Source organism: Fundulus heteroclitus, chromosome 2 (assembly GCF_011125445.2).
Source record: "Fundulus heteroclitus isolate FHET01 chromosome 2, MU-UCD_Fhet_4.1, whole genome shotgun sequence".
NCBI classification, from domain to species: Eukaryota; Metazoa; Chordata; class Actinopteri; order Cyprinodontiformes; family Fundulidae; genus Fundulus; species Fundulus heteroclitus.
Window position 1 is genome coordinate 12,313,070 of NC_046362.1, and position 19,132 is coordinate 12,332,201.

The 19,132-nt window shown below is 37.7% G+C and overlaps 2 protein-coding genes across 8 annotated transcripts in view; one reads left to right on the forward strand and one right to left on the reverse strand.

Annotated features, from left to right (window-relative positions):
* LOC105938491 (B-cell receptor-associated protein 29) lies at positions 1 to 5,005 on the forward strand. 2 transcript variants are annotated; one of them, XM_036147913.1, is made up of 8 exons: positions 1 to 340; positions 430 to 527; positions 734 to 834; positions 2,316 to 2,463; positions 2,595 to 2,730; positions 4,143 to 4,239; positions 4,527 to 4,627; positions 4,715 to 5,005. In XM_036147913.1, exons 2-8 carry the CDS (start codon positions 436 to 438, stop codon positions 4,745 to 4,747), a joined length of 708 nt encoding a protein of 235 aa, XP_036003806.1. In that variant the 5' UTR covers positions 1 to 340; positions 430 to 435; the 3' UTR covers positions 4,748 to 5,005. The 2 variants fall into 2 exon arrangements, with proteins under 2 accessions (XP_036003806.1, XP_036003803.1); XM_036147910.1 differs by having other exon boundaries at positions 2 to 282.
* LOC105938490 (solute carrier organic anion transporter family member 1C1) overlaps positions 4,869 to 19,132 on the reverse strand; it is a 25,587-nt gene continuing 11,323 nt past the window's right edge. For 5 of the 6 annotated variants that reach the window (XM_036147894.1, XM_036147884.1, XM_036147891.1 and 2 more), the window contains 10 exons: positions 18,648 to 18,794; positions 18,124 to 18,222; positions 16,439 to 16,693; positions 13,613 to 13,777; positions 12,883 to 13,078; positions 11,363 to 11,528; positions 10,992 to 11,167; positions 10,802 to 10,866; positions 10,209 to 10,326; positions 4,869 to 7,179 (listed from right to left, as the gene is read on the reverse strand). In XM_036147894.1, the coding sequence (XP_036003787.1) occupies positions 6,954 to 7,179; positions 10,209 to 10,326; positions 10,802 to 10,866; positions 10,992 to 11,167; positions 11,363 to 11,528; positions 12,883 to 13,078; positions 13,613 to 13,777; positions 16,439 to 16,693; positions 18,124 to 18,222; positions 18,648 to 18,794 (1,613 nt within the window). In that variant the 3' untranslated portion in view covers positions 4,869 to 6,953. The remainder of the gene's footprint in view (positions 7,180 to 10,208; positions 10,327 to 10,801; positions 10,867 to 10,991; positions 11,168 to 11,362; positions 11,529 to 12,882; positions 13,079 to 13,612; positions 13,778 to 16,438; positions 16,694 to 18,123; positions 18,223 to 18,647; positions 18,795 to 19,132) is intronic. The other variant, XM_036147897.1, reaches the window with a different exon arrangement.

Sequence of the window (19,132 nt, forward strand, 5' to 3'; positions counted from 1 at the left end):
CTTTCACACACATGCTGGGGAAAGCAGAGCCTCAAATCAAAATACAAATCTCACAGTCTTTCTGCAACCTACACTCACAACAATGATTTTGAACGTGTTTTAATGCTTTGATATTTTCCTCAATCCAAGGGGAATGACTAAGGAGGCTAACTACAGAGTTTTTATTTCAGGCTCTGGGTCTTCTGATGTTCCTCAGCAGCTGTTGTGACTCTGTGAGCGCACGTGGAACAACTGTCTGCGTGTGGTGACTCTCCAGTACTTTCCAACTTAACTTTTTGCCTGGTAAGATAACAGCTTTACTTCCATTTATCTGCAAATTTCAAAACCCCCAGTGTGATAGGTATGATCGTGTGTGTGAAAATGACCTTTTTTCTATGTCTTGCTTAATTTTACAAAACCTTTTTTTAACCCTTTAATATCTATGGAAAGGTTGCAATGACTCTCCAGTGGACGGCTGTGGCTTTCTTCTTATATGTGGAGCTGGTGGTCAGCCTCATCCTATGCATACCCTTTATATCAGCTAATAGGTATGTTAACATTTCTGTTAACACAAAAACAACACCTGAAACTTAATTTAGTCTTGTGCAGCTGCCCTATTCCTGAACATTTAATCTTTTACTGGCCTACGTTTTTGACTCATAATGAAAACAGTTCCCAGCTGAGAGTACCAGTAATTTTTGCATAAGTAGATCTGATGTCTGCTATTAAGTTAACCCGGTATCTTTCTTTGCAGATGGCATTCAGTTTTCCACTGGAGAATATGGAGCTGGTTATCTCCATACTGGAACAAATTTTTCTTTGCAATGATCCTGGTCCTTGTTGTTCTTTTTATTGGTAAGCACTCTGCTGGCAGAAAGAAGACATTACAATATCTTGAAAAAGCATGTATGCCCCATTCTCATATTTTGATGGTTAATTTATTTTTTTTTGACGACAACTTCAATTTATTCCTTTAGGATATATGCGATACATTATGTGAAACAAAGTAGAGCAACAATGTGAACCGTAAGGAAGAGAAAACATTGTTTTCCCAATTTGTTTAAATATTAAATAATGAAAGTGTGGTGTGCATTTATATTCAATCAACAAAATAAAATCCAGTGCAACAATTTCCTGATTCAGAAGAGTTCTGAGTGAGGACAGCATCAACAACGCCACATGAAGTTGGAGTTTAGCATCCTACATGGCTGCATAGAGTTTATTTACACTTTTGTTCGTTTGCATTTCATTCCACGAAAGACAGGCATAGTGCTGCCGAATATTTATTTGCTGAACTTGTTCCTTTACCATTTGAATGTCTAAAACGAAGTTAAACACATATTTATCGGCTTGTATTGCTAATAGTAATTACCACCCCCAAAAACATAGCAAGCCCTATATTCTGTTTTAAGACAGGCTTGCTCTGATGTTCTTTCCCGCTCCAAGCACATATGTCCATGACAAATTAACTGGAGCATTATTACAGCTGGCATGTGAGGGCTTTAGAAGTTTGTGAGAGAACACCAGTAAACAAACAGCACTATCAAGACCAAGGAACACAACAGAAAGCTCAGGGATAAAGTAGTTGACAATCTTAAAGCAGGGTGATGTTATAAAAACTATCCCAGGCTTTGGACATTTCAATATATCTATCGTCATCCAAAAGAGGAAATGGTAAGGCACAACTACCAACCTAACAAGACATAGGTTATATATACCCTCATTTAAAGTCTCCCAAAATCCACAAAGAGAAGGCAAAGAACTGTTTAGAACAGATAAAATAATATAAAGAATGCTGACCTGCATGCTAAATGGTATGTGTGGAAGAAAACTAACACTGCACACCACCATGATCATACCATGCCTATAGTGAACCCTGGTGATGCTACAGGGCAGCTGTTCTTCAGCTGGGACAGGGTTGGAGTCGATAAGAAGATATGTGGGGCTAATTACAGAATAATCCTGGAAGAAAACATGTTAGAGAGCAACAACCTAAACATGCCACCAGAGCTACAAAGTGTTTGAATGGCCTAGTCAAAGTCCATACCTACAGTAAATTGAACTGAGTATCTGTGGCTACTTTAATATAACATTTTCCAAGCTCTATCCAGGCTGATTGAGCTTTAACTGTTGTACAGTGAAAAACAGGATACTTTGTGTTGCTCTATCACATAAAGTCTCAATAGAATACTTTAAAGTTTGTGGTTGTAATATGACAAAATGCTAACAAGAATGTCAAGGGATATAACTCTCTTTGTAATGCACTGCATGAGTAGGAGATATGAGAATAAACTCATGCTCATCTTGCCATGTATGTATTCTAACCCTATCCTCAGATGCTGTCCGAGAGGTGCAGAGGTACTCAGGTCCTGACCCACTGCAGGAAGCTCAGGCCAACCCAAACCTGTACGACCACGTCCACATGAAGCTGTTCAGGGCCCAGAGGAACCTTTACATATGCGGCTTCTCGCTCTTTCTCTGGCTGTTAGTTCAATTTTTCTTCACTCAGAGGAAAAATCTGCACTCGTGCCCTTTGCAAAAAACATTCTGAGGTCCTGTTTTCTCTCAACCTTTACGTAGCGTAAAGTTCATTTGTCTGGTCTTCTGTCCCACAGTGTCATGCACCGAGTTTTCACTCTGCTAAACCAGATTGCTGTGACTTTAGAAAACAGTGCAGGTCTTCAGGCGCAGATGGATCAGGCATTTACAGCAGCAGAGAAGCACCAGGAGAACAATCAGATCCTCAAAAAAGTAAGAAAAAGAGCTTTGAATATTTCTGTAGTGATATGAACCCTCAGAAATTTTGGAGACTGGTCTGACCAAGATTTTGCACAATGCCTTCAACATGTTCGACTGAGCTATTTAATAAAATTAACAACATTTTTCTGCTTGTTTGGAACTGAGTAAACCTTTGAAATAGTACTGTACGCAGATCTTAAAGGAATAAACGGCTCCAGTTCAAAGACTTGCTATTTAGTGAACAGAGAACAGTTTCTTCTTTGAAGCTTAAACAACATAGTTTGAAAAGCAGTGAACCTGATTTGCTCTCAGTGGTTGTTTTAATGAGGGGCTATTTCTTTTTCTAATTTCCTATTGTGGTGGTTTGTACTCTGCTGGATGACATCACAAGAGTAAAGATCACACAGGCTGATGAACAGAGAACCAGTACTTAATTGAATTCAAGAGACAAGCATGGCTATGTATAAGAATTGGCAGCGTATTGCTTTGTTCATAGTCCAATCTTACATTTTCCTGAATGCTAAAGGCAAATCCCCCTTATGCAGCTGGATTACTTTGTGAACTGTTTAAAATGTAATACCAAATACCAAGTGAGAACCCCACTGATTTATCCATGGGAATAAAAAAATAGTTCCATTATTATTAATTAGTTTCAACTGTACCACTGTAAAACTGATTCTTATTTTTTTTTTTTTAAATAACACCACTCTCATTACTTTCTGTACAGCATGCATTTAGAGCTGAATTACTTTGGAAAATAGTTTCCAGATTTCAGACAGACAAAATAAATAGTGCATCATGTTTGAGATTCTGAATAATTTTTCAGACAAGCATTTAAAACGTATGATAATTTTTCCATATTTCCCATATTTCTGTGGGTAATCCAAGATAAAGTTGATTTGTCCGTCTTTAACAGTGACCTTTACTTTGTAACAGAAAGGGTGAATTATGGTATGCTGGGATTTCAAAGCTGTTACTTTGTATTCTTTTACAATGTTTATGTGTTCTTCAGATTAAGATTAGGATTCAGAAAACTTTATTAATCAAAAAGAGCAATTGAATTGCAGTGAGACGTGTTTGTTATAAGATTTAAACACGATACAGTACAACAGTTAAAAATACATGCAGAGCGTGCCTGTGCAAATTCTCAGTTATCCGGGTCATCGCAACAGCAAGCTGGCTAAAATCGGACTCTGATACCCTCATGTCGGTGTGAGAGTATGAGCGTATTTCCAGAAAAGGTCCGGTTGTCCCCGATTTAAGCCTTTCTGCTGGTACAGGCAGAGCATTTCATCAACATCAACATACCACTGAATTGAATTCAGATCAGATCAGTTCAGTGACAGGTTTCACACAAAACAACAACAAAAAATAAAAACAACAACAATGTAATTTGCTAACTAAGAATGATTATGTCTGCTTAGGCTCTCCTGGAAAGAGAACAATCTAATTCAACAACAGAAAACCAACTGAAGTTGGAGATTGAAAAGCTTCAAAGTCAACTAAAGGTTGCTGAGGAAGGTGAGTAATCATTACCTCCTGTTTTTTAAATTAGTTTTTTTTTATTATTTAAAAAAACATGCAGTTGAAGACAATTTAGTCTGAATTTTAATCCTAAAAAAATCAGAATAAAGTTAACAAATTTTTTCCCTTCCCAAACAAGGTTAAAAAAAAAATATCAACATTTGGGATCATTAGTGAGCCGTGTGAAAATTCAAGGACGCCTTGCTGGCCCTAAGCAGCGCCTTACTTGATCGTCCCTCATGTCATCTATAATGATCATGACAGATATTTGTGTGATTGTCTAGCTGTGCGAAGGTCTAATGCTGAAGTTGAAGCAATGAGAAGGCAGGCCAAAGGTCTGGCGCAGGAGTACGACAGACTATTAACCGAGCACCAACTGCTCCAGGTACACAACACAAATGCAAATCTCAGAACATATTCACCTCAGTCAAACCAGTTGTGTTTTATTATTAATCCTGTTCTCAATCCACAGAATCAGTGTGCTGAGGACAAAAAAGACCAGTAATCTCTTCGATGGGGTGTCCTGGGATTATTTCCATCTCTTTTGCAGCTGCAGCAACAGCAGATGGCATATATCATCCATCTCTTCTGGTTGAATTTCTTTTGGTGTTAGAGCTGAGTCTTTCTTTTTTATATAAATATAAAAGATTAATCCACTTGCAGACAATTTGTTGAATGAAAGCACATTTTGCATTTTATTGTGATGACATAACGACCATTGTAATAACAATTCAATAAATAAGCAAGAACATTTTAGAACCTAGAAATGGTCAGGAAACTGTTTTGAGACTTTATTGATGATTTTTAACAACACCTCAGGTCCACAAATTCAAGATGTATCACTAAAATATGTATAATATGGCACAACTTTCATTAATACAAGAAAAAACCAAGAGACTTCAGAGCAGATATCTTGACTTTACAAGGAATGCATACATTGCGGAAAGACTCCTGAGATGTAACATAATATCTCCCCAATAGTCACAGACAGAAGTGACTTTTTGCTATTTTTAAAATAATTTACAATCTATTTATTTTTGTTCTGGCTGTTGATATGACATTCATATGAGATGTGTGTAACGACCCAACTAATCTGTACACTCAGAAAAGCCAATAACAATTGAATCCATAAATTAAATTAGATCCAGTGAACACTCCCAGAGAGTTTGAAACAATTATTAATACAACAAGCAACACTGACGTCTTCGGAAATGTTCACTGCAGAGCATTTGCCTGCTGGGAAACAAAGTAGCAGAACATTTGGACTGGTCAATAAAATAACAGGGAAATATAGTCTACTCAAATGAGACCAAACTTGAACTCTTTGACATCACGGCATACATCCAGTTCGTACATTACCCTAAAAATACCATGTTCAAAGTGAAGATTGGAAGGTGGTTAGGGTTGTATTTCAGCAGATGATGGCATACTTCTTATAATTATAGGGATACATTGAGAAATGTACTGAGACTTTATTGAGGAGAATATAAAGATTAGATCAAACACATAACCAGTGATGTTCCCAAATACATAGCCAAGGAAACTCAATTGGTTTCAGAGAAATAACAGAAAATAAAGCTGCTAGATTGGTGCAGTCAGTATCCAGACTTGAATCCCATTGAAAGTCAATGCAAATAACTCAGGGTTCGGGAGGAAAGGGTCAAAATCACACTTGTGTAAAGCACTGGACTCATTTCTCAATACAGGAGACACCTTGAAGCCATCATTACAAAAAAGGTAATCTACGTACTAATCTACGTACTAAGTACATTTAGGTAAGTGTGTTCAATACAGTTCAATGATGCCACTCCACCATAGTACACATAACTTACGGTAATTATTTTTTTTTGTACTGGATCGTTAATGGTATCGGTGACATCTTGTGTGGATTTCATGCCAATGTGCCTTTAGAAATGTATGCACTAAGTAAAATTTTGATGCATTCAATACCTGTTCTCCCTGATGTATCAAACTGATAGAACTGAGCTAGAAGGTGTTGAAAAAAATCCTAACCTCGAAACAAAATGAGAATAAGAATAAAAGCTAAGTGGGCTGAAGTTCAAATGCAAAACAAAATGGGGGACATAAGTGGCTGCCTGCAGTTACACACCACACTGCACAACCAGAAGGATGAGGTAGATTTTGCAGCAAAGAGCTTCCTTATCGTTGCATTATTTGTACAAAAGCAACGGTTCAGTTAATCTTAATCTGTTGTCTTTGCAGTTTACAATGTGAGTGAGGTACTCTCAAAAGCAACATTTTCAGGACACATATTTATTATTTTCCCTTAGAGAGAACTTGTTTCAGTATAATTTTAAGTTGAAGCTTTGCCGGCAGACATTTCAAATTCTTGTCTCAATGTATAACAAAGAAACAATGCAAGTGTACATATGAACTGAAAAAAAATCCATAAACACAACATTAATTTACCAGGGCTTAACTAGAGTTTTCCTACTCTGGTATATGAATACATGACACTTTAAAAAACAGGTTAAAAATAAAAATAAAAAATAATTTCTACAGAAAATGCAGTACAACTACATTAAGGACTAAACACAAAATTGAAAAGCAAGTTTTTTAATAAAATGTTTTATATAACGTATTTATCCACAAATCATGAACAAATATATACTTGTCTTCTCTGAGATATATCTCAGCACTCTGTCTGTGCTTGAAGAGCTGAGTCAGAAGAAAGAATGACGTGTTGGAGCTTACAAACGAGTCTCTCTTTCAGGATTGCAGTCAAGGCTCAGTACAAACGGCTCACGGGGTACAAAGCTGTTCTCGTCTTTCCTGAGTGACTCCAGCTCACTGTTTTCGTCTCCCAGGGCCTCCTTCTCCTCCCTTTTAAGATGTCTTCTGAGAAGAGCAAATCCCCAAATGCAAAGAAGGAAGGAGACTGCCCTTAGACCAAGAGTGAGGCCCAGGTACACTATCCTGCATTAAAAACAATAGCACAGATTGCTCTCTGGTCTTTGGTGCATGTCTAAGTCAGGCTACAAATCCCTAGGGGGAAAGTCCTTGTTAAAATTCATACTGCTTTCACTCCAGTGCCTTTTAATTAAAGCCACACCCTTTGTCCTCTCCCTTTCAAGATTTTCTTATTTAGAAACAGTTTGGTCAGTTATTAAAATCCACATGGAACTTACAGAATGTGGCAATTAAAAGAAATCGTGTCTGTCTTTGCCCATCTCTACCACACTCTCTGTTAAAGAGCATTACCTTAAATAGCAGAGAGGAAAATAAGTTACTACATTAATTGATATTGTTATATAAAATGGTGCATCATTGAAGAAAAAAACAACAACACCACTAAACAAGATTGTCATCAGAGGACAGTAACATTATCTGATCATATTTTATAACTCTAAATTTCTACATTTATTTCAGCAGTTTCCATGATTTGGTTGCTCAGCTTTACCACCTGGTACAGTCTCTCAGTTACGCCCCCTCCACACCAGACGGCTAATTGTGTATGGAGATAAAAATCAGCAAGACTGTAGCTGGTCTTTGCTGGTTGAGATTGTGGTGTTTTTTATCATGGTGAAATCATTTATGGGTCACCGGTGCTGTGTGGATGAGACTGGGAGCCGGAGGGGTAGCTTATCTATAAGGTGTAACCTGATGTCCCTGACTGGCCACACTGGCCTTTTTCCAAGAAATACAATCTTATGGCAATGAGCATGAGGTTCTGCCACACTTTGGACTCCAAGAAAAAAGATCTCACTAAGAAGATGAGATGAACAAAAGGCAGGGAAACATATAAAAGCTTCAGAAACCTTGTTGTACAAGAGTTCACATCCTTTAGTCAAAGCTGTGTCAATCTTCTTTGGTAGGACTCTATTAGGAAGCCTTATTTTGACACAATATTTGCCACTGCCTTGCAAAGTTCTCCAAATGTCCTATTCTGTTCATTGTAGCCCTTGTTATTAGAGTGCAGCATTTCCCTGCAAAAGAGTTGGAGGTGGGGGGGGGGGGGGGGGGGTTGACTAGGTCTGAATGTTTTGTTTGGCAGAGAAGGATTCTGTTTTTCAATCTCTCCCCGTAGAAAATATAGAAATCCAGCATGAACACTGAAGATGGCTGAAATCAGGCGCTTGCTGTCTCCCAGATCAATTTTCACTTTTTCAGCATTTAGGAGAAATATTCAGTTTTACTGAAGTCAATGCAGTTCCAAGTTTTCTCCAATTATTGATTTCTGGCTTTACTGTACCATGGCATGTGTTTATTATTGTGGATTCTTTTTGGCTGTGTCCCTGTTTTATACCTTCGTACAGTAAGACTATTTTGATAATTTGCAACCTATCAGCAAACTATGGCTGTAGCTAAATGATGCAAGTGCACAAATGTAAAAACACTTACCACCGCTGAACCATATTTTAGGTTGATTAGAACCACTAACTCATGGTTGGTGCATATCCAATATCATTAAATGTTAGCATTGCATGTGATTACTTTTTTTTCAACTGAATTGTGCTTAATTTATGTCATGTTAAAGCAGAACAACTTTTGAATAATTTATTACGGTCTCATTTTTTACAAGACAAAAATCTGCTATTTTTAACAAGGGTATGCAGACTTTGGAAAGCCACAATGGCTGCTGGGGGACTGAGGGGATTGATGAGTATATCAGACTGCTGCATAACTGCAAAGTATATTTGTCACAGTGTCAATGAGCCATACTGCCTCTTAGGTAAATGGAGGAAATAGCATAAGGTTTATATTACAATCATACAATAGCCACAGTGCAATTCATGAAAACAAACTTAAAGCAACACAGTGTAACTTTTAGCCACTAGGGGGCGGTCTACTGGTAACTTCCAGGTTTAGCGCCACTGAAAGCTGTTGGCAACACTGCACTATTGCAAAATGAAACTGTCTCTGTGTTTTGGAAGCTGATAGCAGACCACTTTGATAACTTGTAGTTACTTGTAAAGACAAGGCCACATTCACCCCTCTAGATTATACGCAGAGTCTCCCACTGAACAGGGAGAGGACGAAGCAGAGCCAGGAGGAGAGGGAGAGGGAGGGATGGAGGAATGGGAGCTCCAGGAGCCATGGGAGAGGAAGACATCTGATTATGAAAGGCTGCAGGAACTTCCACAGAGGGGTGTAGTAATAATAACCATGGAAATTACAAACTCTGACTCAAGGATGAGGAAAGCAGAAACATGTAAGATTAGCTTTTGTGTTTAAGGGGAGTTCAGACTGCTCTAAAATGCTGCTCTAGTTCACATGAGCCCTAGGTCACATGACCCATTCAGCGATAGATCCGACCCTCTCAAGTTACATAGGCAAATTTTTGAGAAGGGCAGCCTGCACTGAGCATCTATACACACCAAGTGCTGTATATGCCGATCTGAAAAATCATTTAATATATCTCAAAATAAGCTAATATTTGCGTAAAAACTTACATGGTGCTGCTTTAAGGTTACAGAGCCTTCTTGTAATAAGCATGCAGTGATTGTTAAAAGCCACATAGATTTTGGATTTTCTGTGCATGATTCCCTCTGACCCCACATGCCTCAGGATGTCAAGAAAGAACTGTACCAGATCCAAATTATTCCACAAAATTTATTTTCAAGATGTGTTCTGTATATAAAACCGCCTTATTTAAATCATCTTGACATTTATGAAAATGTTTTTTTTTTTCTCTTCCACAGATTGTGTTCAGACATTTTATTGCAGATGAAATACTTGTGGCATTATCATGTGATATGAAGCCCATGTAAGTGGCAGAAAAAAAACTATGGGAAGAGTACTAAGAGCACGGCTCATGTTTGTCATTGATGTAAAATGAACTACATTTGCCACAATTCACCAACATTGAAAATGTCGTCCAGATGCCGGGGACTGTAAAGCCGTCTTAATCCAGAGTGAAGGGGTCCTTGAGGATTTAAAGTAACAGCATGCTATGCAGAAGTTGCTGCTGTGCTTCAAGGGAACATACATCTTGTTCATATTACCTGTAAGATGAAGTGTTGTATATTCTGCAAGCACCTCTTCCTCCACATGTGCTGTATGCCCATTTGAGGCAAGTTGTGTCTATTATGGCTCCAAAGTAGATTGGAGCAGGTATGCCTGCTGTTGTGCGAGATAAAGAAAACTTTGTAGGTCATACAGAAAGCAAAGTTAGTGTTGTTTCAACTAAAATGTAAGGGATTTGTTTAGAAGAATATTTACCTAAAAAATTGTCAAAAACATAAATTAACAAGCCAGGTGTTAATTTTCATTGTATGATCAATTCCACAGTGTTTACACAAAACTTGAAAAACATTGACTTTTAATATGATGTATTAGCTTTTTTTGAAAACAGAAAATAAACCATGACCTGTTCTGCTACTAAGATAATTTGTTGTTTCAGTAGTGGTTGTGTGCTATTGCCCATGTCTGATAAAGACAGTAGTTGAAATATTAGTAAATTGCAACACAATGTCAAGAATAAATTGCCATAACCGAGCTCTAAGATAATATTATCAATAGATCTTATGCTCATTTGTTGTGTGAGTGTCCAATAAATGCCTGGATGCCTGAAACACATTTAAAAAAAAGTACTTACCCAGAGTGCGTGTGGCCAGTGTGTGGATTCCAAGAGCTAGGGATTTCAGCTCAGGCTTAATGCACCTGGAAGCACAAGGTCAGGGTGGTGAACACACTAAGTGAACCTCAAACACTAAATCGGACAATCCTTAGATTTAATTTAGTCATATCTAAACTATTTCCCCTAAGATGTGTTGTTTATTACGTGCCTGACAAGCAGCATGAAGCCAGGTGTCCCGCCAAGAGAGATGATGAAGGAAGTGATGACAGACAGGGCCAGGAAGTATGGAAATACTCTGTCGCAGCTGTGTCTGGGTAAACATTGGCCTAACCTAGCTGTTAGGTTTCCCGGTTGGACTGCTACACACCTGCAATGGTCAAAAACCTGATAATAGGGGAAACAATTGGTTAAAGAGAGTGGACGGTGGGAGGCAGTAAAGCACAACGCACATGTATAAATTCACATACTAATGTACTGTAGCGTTAGAAAATGTAAGTTCATATGTCATTTTTATATTCTTTAGTTGTAGGTGATATTACAAATGTGGAAATACTATGAAGTCAGTGGTATGTGTCCAACCATGTTCCTTCCAGAGCCTGTGGACGAAGTGCATCCAGCTAAACAAGGAGATACGTAGGTGATCCCATTCTCTCCACACACTGGATCCCACTCCTTTGTGGAGCACAGGCAACCGGAGTTACAGTCAGAAAACAAAGACTGCTCCTGATAAGACAAGTCTTCCCCTCTGTGTGTGACAACAACAACAAAATGCTTACTGCTAACATCTCCTGTGAAAAATTAACCATTACGTATGTTGTTTAGGAGTAAAGTCAGAAAAATACATTCTCTTTTAGTTTTGCAAATAGTTTAATCTAAACACATCAGAGCTATTGATTGGGAACTGAGGAACAGTACAGAGTTCCTCTTCCAATCAGCCATCTACTGCTCTGATCCCTACCGACCGCTTCCGGCTGTGCCAGGACAACCCTTATTTTTTAAGGCACCAATCCAAATACATAATCATGTATGTTCTTTAACAATATTTTCAGTCTTATTGCGACATGAGTTGTTCTTTTACCATACAAAGTTTCTTTATAAGCATGAATGTGAAACCAAACGTTTTCACAGTGCTACCGGGAACCCAATTTGATGGCATTCAAAAAAGTTACAGTCCAACAAGAACAACCTGTGCTTTGTGTTAAATTAGGTTCAATTAATAGTAATCTTGCTCTTTATGTATTTAAGGCATGTCTGTAGTCTAACATAAAATTTAAGTCATGACTAAACATAACTGTGAATCATTTGCTTTTCAATGTAATTTTTTTCCACTTAAGTTGCTTATTAGCTTTATTCCTAGCTTTATTTGTTTTCCACACCGAACCCTGGAGAACTCCTCAAGATAAGTAAGTAATTTCCCCCTGGAATCATTAAAGTATGTCTGAGTCTGAGTCTGAGTCTGAGTCTGAATAAACTCTGTTGTCCATCAAACTGTCTGATTAAAACCAGGGGTCCTTTAATCCCTAAAACCTGTTAATTCTGTAGTATTCTGAGATTGATTGTAAAAAAATAAAACATGAAACCCCATTTTGGTTTCTGGTTTATGATATTTCTCTACCAAAAACTCTTGAAAAAGATTCATTTGTGTAAACGGTCTGCAGTGGATTTGCTAAAGCTTTTCAGGAATTTGAGGGATAAATCTTGGTTTGTATGGCAAACACTTTTATCTTAAGAACAAAAACAATCCAAAAAAAGCACAGTCCTCAATATAATTTTTACACTGCCTCGGTAATTCATAACTATTGAAAATTCAAGGAAACACAGTGTTTCCGCCTGCTTCTGCTTTAATTAGGATATCTGTAGCCTGGTAACCATAGCAAAAGTAAACATGGACACAGATTAAAATTTGCTTTTCCCTTCTTACTTTTCCCTACAAGCTAAGTGGATCTGGCCAGAAGAGCCGGCTTATTTAACATGGAGTCTTAAATAACTTTTGCAGGGTATAAGGGTAGTTTCAACAACTTTATTTAAAACCACTCAGTTTCTATTCTTCACACTTATGATTCTAGGTCTAAAGCGAGATGAATCCAGCTATTACATACCCAGTGTATGAAACTGTGATGCCAGCCACCTTGGAGTTCTCACAGCCCATGGCTAAGAATAAGAATGACAGAAAGAAACCCAAAAGGGAAGTCCCATAAGCAAACTTAGCTGCTCCCATGACACCCAGTTTGTACTTCTTCATGACAACGCCTCCAGAGAACATTCCAAGGGCCACAGCTGGGATGTTGATCATGCCTAGCCAATCAAAAAGTACAACCCATTTTAAAAGGATAGAGAATCCGGGAAGAAGTTACATAAGTAACATAGGGAGAGACATCATGCCCTAAAACAGGGATCAAAACATTCAGAAATTTCAAAGTGGTCTCATTCATGTCTTATTTAGATAGAAATTAAGCCATAAATGAAAAAATATAATTGAATTCCGATGGTTAAGAAAATGCGTTATGTATGTCACATCTGAGTAACAAACCCCCCAACTGATTAAGTCAGAGGTGATGGATGAGATCTCTGCTTTTACACTGATTTTTTCATTAATCTGTGCGAATTAACACTAATAACAGCATGCCAAAGCATTCTGCTATCTGTGGGAATGTGAAAGTGCAGCACTAACTTGAAAAGTAAGTGGAACTTGGATTATTAATATATATATACATATCAAAAGCTTTATTAATTGAAAAAATAAAAATCACATTGCTCACATCAAACTTGCAGCACAGCCTCAAAACAAGCTTTTAACTCCATAAATAAATAAAAAAAAATTCTACTTACCCATAAGAAAATTGGCTTTTGATGCTGACTGGCCATAGTGCTGCTCAATGTATTTGGGTTTGTAGGTTACCATGCCGATGAGAGAGTTGAACTGAATGATTGTTACACCCAGATAGAGGATGTACACATGGTTTCCTAGAAGAGTCTTCAATGTTGGCACAAACTCTGTGGAGGAACGTTTATGTAAATCTCACTGCTTACGTGTCATATAAAACATAAACAATAGATAGTAATGATTTATATTTTTTTTCTTTTTTTTCTCATCAAGCCCACAAGACCTCACTTTGCTCCACCCTGCCTCAGTATATAGTCAGTATTTTTTCTGTTCCTTGACTTCATGCTCCCTGTTACTCCATTTTTTTCTCCATGCCCAACAGTTGTTTGTCCTGAGTTCATTTGTAAGCTGGCTTTCTTTTTTGAGTTGTTGATTAAATCTTTGCTTCCATCAGGTTGCTTCTGAGGTCCTGTACCCCCAGATTATCTAAAAGTAAACCTAGATTATTAAAAGGGAGTTTGTCATTGCTGAATAAAATGGAATTATATATAAACATGTTATTTTGAGCAAAGATTGAGGAAAAATGGCTTTGGGGGGCTTTTCTTAAGAGGTCAAACATTTTGTCACACAGCAAGCACAAACCTTTATCTATTTTATTAAGATTTAAGTTGGGTTAATGCACCAGTGGTGTCCAAACCTTTAGTTACATCATCCAAAAAGTATCCGATCAAAAGTGCTAACAGGCCAAAAATATATATATTTTAAAATAAATCCAACAAAATATATACTGTGAATTTTCTTTATCTGCTAAACAATGAACTAAGCCTAGTTAAACAACATAGGATTTTACATAAATATCAATACAAAATTTCTGTGAAGGCCACAGTGTTTTTTTTTTTTATAGAACATTAGTGAACAAACTGCATCATGAATACCGAGTAACACTCTGGGCAGGTTGGGATAAAGTTGTAAATCCCTATTAAATATATTTAAGTCTGTGGTTGTAAGGTGACAAAATATGTATATAGTAAGGGTGTAAATAACCAGCTTTATCACAATACAATGTCATATTGATTTCTTTGAATAACAATATATTTGCCGATATCACAAAGTCTGTTACGATTTCCGATCGATGTGATTGATATTATGCAATATCATCGGCTAATCTAACACTATTATTAAGATACTATTGATATCAACTCACAAACAAACCCAAATATGATTGACCATTGTTTCTAACCTCTTACGGGTATCAGGAATTTTCTTCTTATTTTAAAATAATAAAAATAACATATCACCTGTTCACCATAGTCAATGGCTGCATTTTAAAATAAATGTGCAGGGCAGTCAAACGTTTTTACAGTAGCAGGCCGCACACTATCAAGTAGGAGGGTGCACTTATGCCGGTGCCCGAGCCCCGGAGGGGAGAATTTTGAAATATAGACTCTCCCTGATATATTTTGGAAGCTTTCAAGACAGGTGATTATTTAATCAATAGAGTCAGAGTGCATGTTTTAAATTCAATAAAAGGCAAAAAATGTGAATGATCAATTCTTCAAAAACATTTCTTTTTTATCATTATTCTTAAAACATTATTTTTTTACATGATGTTATCATCATGTTTTAACAAGGTAAGGTAATCTCCATTTGCATAAAAGTTGTTTAATTTGAATTACTAGCACCACATAAAACTGATCAGATTAGGTGAGGTCTATTCATCTTATTATTATTATTCACAGTTCTGTTCTAAAAACGATCGTAACATTTCCCCACGAACAAAGTCGAATTTTTATGATAAAAATACAGGGTTGGAATTTGAAATTGAATTCACATGTTGAATTTATTTCAGTTATATCGCTGTTTTCGAAATCTCTTATCTCAGTTAATTTCTCATCACACACACATGATATCATATCATCGGCGAGGATTCTAGAGACAAACACAAAATGCATCCCCTGAAAAACTTTGATAATTTGCTGCTGTAATATTATATTTTATTATATGTAATATTATAGATTTTTCAGAATAAAAAGCTAACAGATGTGCATAATCAAAAAATATCAGAAATACAATTATAGAGCATTCAGTATTGTAAGAAAGCCCACACTGTTTCTGGATAAATAGATTATTGTATGAGTTAAGTTCTATTCCGTTTTATGCCTCTTTCCTTGTAAGTTTGAAATGTCCCATGCTCCTGAATGCACCATAGCTTTCTGACGCTCGTGAGTGCATCACACTGGTCTATGAACGCGGTGCTGTGTGCTGTGAATGTTTGATCTTCCGCTTAAGACAAAGCTTTGCACTTTCAAAACTCACGTCGTCTCTTACGGTTTTATTGCACTTTTCGGCATAACACCGGTTTGTGTTTTGATCGGAAAAGTAGCATCTCGGTTGGAACAATTGGAACCCAATCACTCGTTGATGTTGCTCTCAGTGGAGACAGATGCTAAGCTGATTTTTGGGATGTATAATCGGGGAAAAGTAGGCGGCGGCAGGAGCTGCTATAGACGGCGATTTGCCGTCGTTGACCGGCTACTTTTGACTGCCCTGAATGTGTATCTTAAGAATGACGATATGGATCAATATTTTGATTTTGCATCAATGTGATTGGATGGTTAATCATTTAATCAATATATTGATGTGCATCAATGTATTGTTACACCCCTAGTAAACAGTCGCATGAATAATGATTACTTTGTTAGTATCTGCTTGCTTCCATTTGCTTTTTACTTTGCTGCTGGTACATCTGATTTTCCCTGCTGAGTTACAATAAAGAATATTTCTATTCTAATTTTGTTTGACACTGCATAACACTGTGGTGGATTTCGTACCATTGGCCATAACATGCAAACTGGCTGGTTCCTCAGGTCTGATCTTGTGGTCCAGGGTTGGTGAATCTGCATCTTTAATGAACCTGGTCTGCTCTGGAGTACAGCTGCTGTCATGTTTATCCACGGGCATTGGTAAAGATTTGGGCAGGAACCAGAAAGGAACAGCAGACAGGAGGGTGACAATGCCAGCAATGAGGTAACCTAGCCACCATGCTCCAACCCAGCGAGCATCTTCAGGGGTAATGGTGACGGCCTCTATGAAAAGAAAAGCACACTGTCAACACCCTAGTTTTTTTGTTGTTGAATATATTCACATCTTCACATAACATTTTAGGCTTTAGTCACCTTGATAGAAAACAGTACATGATAAGACTCCAACTATAGGTAACCGTTTAAAATCCTTAAAACTGACTTTTCCAAATGGCTCCAGCATCTGGAGCCAAGAGGTATGGGGATGCAGGCACTGGGACGGTGCAGTCCCTAGGCTGGGCATTTGGATGCTGCCGTTGGGTTGCGGTGGGTCTAGCTCTGAGGTGGTGGGATAAGGGTACTGTACCTGCTGTGAACTGCTGTGCCATCTTGTCTGGCCCTTCTGCCACTCTTGGCAGGTTCAGGGTCAGTTCCCCAAGCAACTTGGAGTATGCTCTGACTCCACCCTATGTGCCGGGCTGAAGTTGCCGCCCTGGCATCCCTGGCCCAGTGTTTGGCCAGATATCTTAGAGTTAGACTTAGACAACTTTATTTGTCATTTTGTATGCACAGAGTGCGTACAGAACAAAATCATGGTGGCTTGGTGTTGGTTGGCTTTGTTTGGGGGGATTTGGGTTAGTCCCAGGTGGACTATGTGGTCTTGGAAGCTGGGTGCACCTACGAGGGCCTGGGATCCTGGCTAGATAGATGGATCTCTTATGCTTGGGCTGCTGGTGGTGGGATTAATTTAGCAAACCCAGTTTTTCCAGACTGGACAAGTTGAACTGTCTGTTGCAGGGCAACACAGAGACAGACAGGACAAACAGCCATTCACGCACACATTCGCACCTAAGGAGAATTTTGAGAGGCCAATTAACCTAACAATCATGTTTTCGGACGATGGGAGGAAGCCACAGTACCCGGAGAGAACCCATGCATGCACAGGGAGAACATGCAAAATCCATGCAGAAAGACCCAGGGCAAGGGTAGGACTTGAACCCAGGATCTTCTTGCTGCATGGCAACAATGCTACCCACTGCGACACTGTGCAGACCATCTTAACCTTAAATTAGCTTTTTTATTCATTGTTTTTAATCTAGTGTGTAAGTCTGGTGTATCCTGTCTATGTGTTTTTGGCCACTTTCACACCAGAATAAAGGCAATAAATGCCTAATCTATTCTACTGTATTCTATACATATGCACATATACTATTTTAAACTTTTATTTGTAAAACGCAGTGTATACAGTAAATCACAATAAGTACACAAATTATGCGATTGTATTGTCAGAAATGTCAAATAGTTTAAGGGGTGTGAATACTTTAACAAAGCACAGACAAATGTCCAGGCTATTTTTTTTATTGCCAGAATACACAAAGAAACTACCGGACAACAACCACTTCTCTGAGTGTACAGCAGCAGATAATCCAAACACCTGCAATTTACCCAATACTGTGGGTAATATGAATGATCTGTTGGAGTTTAGTTTTACTCACCCATGTCTATATAGCCGACATCAACATATATCTTGGCACACAGAGACCCCAGCAAGAAGCCAAATATAGGACCAATTATTGAAATGGTTTGGACACAGCCTGTGATTCACAACAAAGTAAAAAGTATTTATATGGTGTCATCTAACACCTACAAGTTCCTTACAATCCAGTGTTGCTACAATTTGTCTTCTATTCTTTCATGTATAAAACACATGTAGTGTGATAAGCTTGCTAAAACAACACTAAATATTTTGTTTTTAGTGAGGACCAATAGGAAGAGCAAGTGGGGATTCTAATTAGTTATCTTGAAAAACACAGGATGGATGATATCTAAGATCATACACACAGGTCACCCAAAAGAAAGAATGCATAGATTTGCACATTAGAATGTACACAAAAAAAAGCACAGGAGATGTTACCTTGATATATTACCAAATACCAAATGAAAAGCACTGAGCAATTCACAATACATATATCTGAATATAAATGTGTTTTATTCTAAATAATTAATTAATGTGAATTACCTATATACAAGGCAGCGTTTTCTGACTGTGCATAATCATCAAGATAGGAGATTCCTAAAGGCTGCACGGGTGTCTCTCCAATTCCACGTAGGACATTTCCCAGCAATACATACATCCACATTGAAATGCTGGACTCTTTTTCACATCCTGCAGTTAACAAGGAAACAAGAATATTTGCTTTATTTTAAATAAAGAAATTGCAACGGTTAAAAAAATTAAATATGGAGAATTCACTTCTATCATCTTTATATTTTTATCCATGCAATTATATTGAGTCCACATATTTTCATGGGGTAGCACAATTAGAAGTATGTCTTGTGAATTATAGAATACATGTAAAAAGTCCAATTAATTCAGTAGTAACAGAAATAAATGTTGTTTAATTAGATTCACTACACAGAGAGTGACACAATCCAAGTATTTAATATTGTTCATTTTAAGGATTGTATGAGCATCCAGCTGGGTCTTTACGTGGGCTAAGGAGA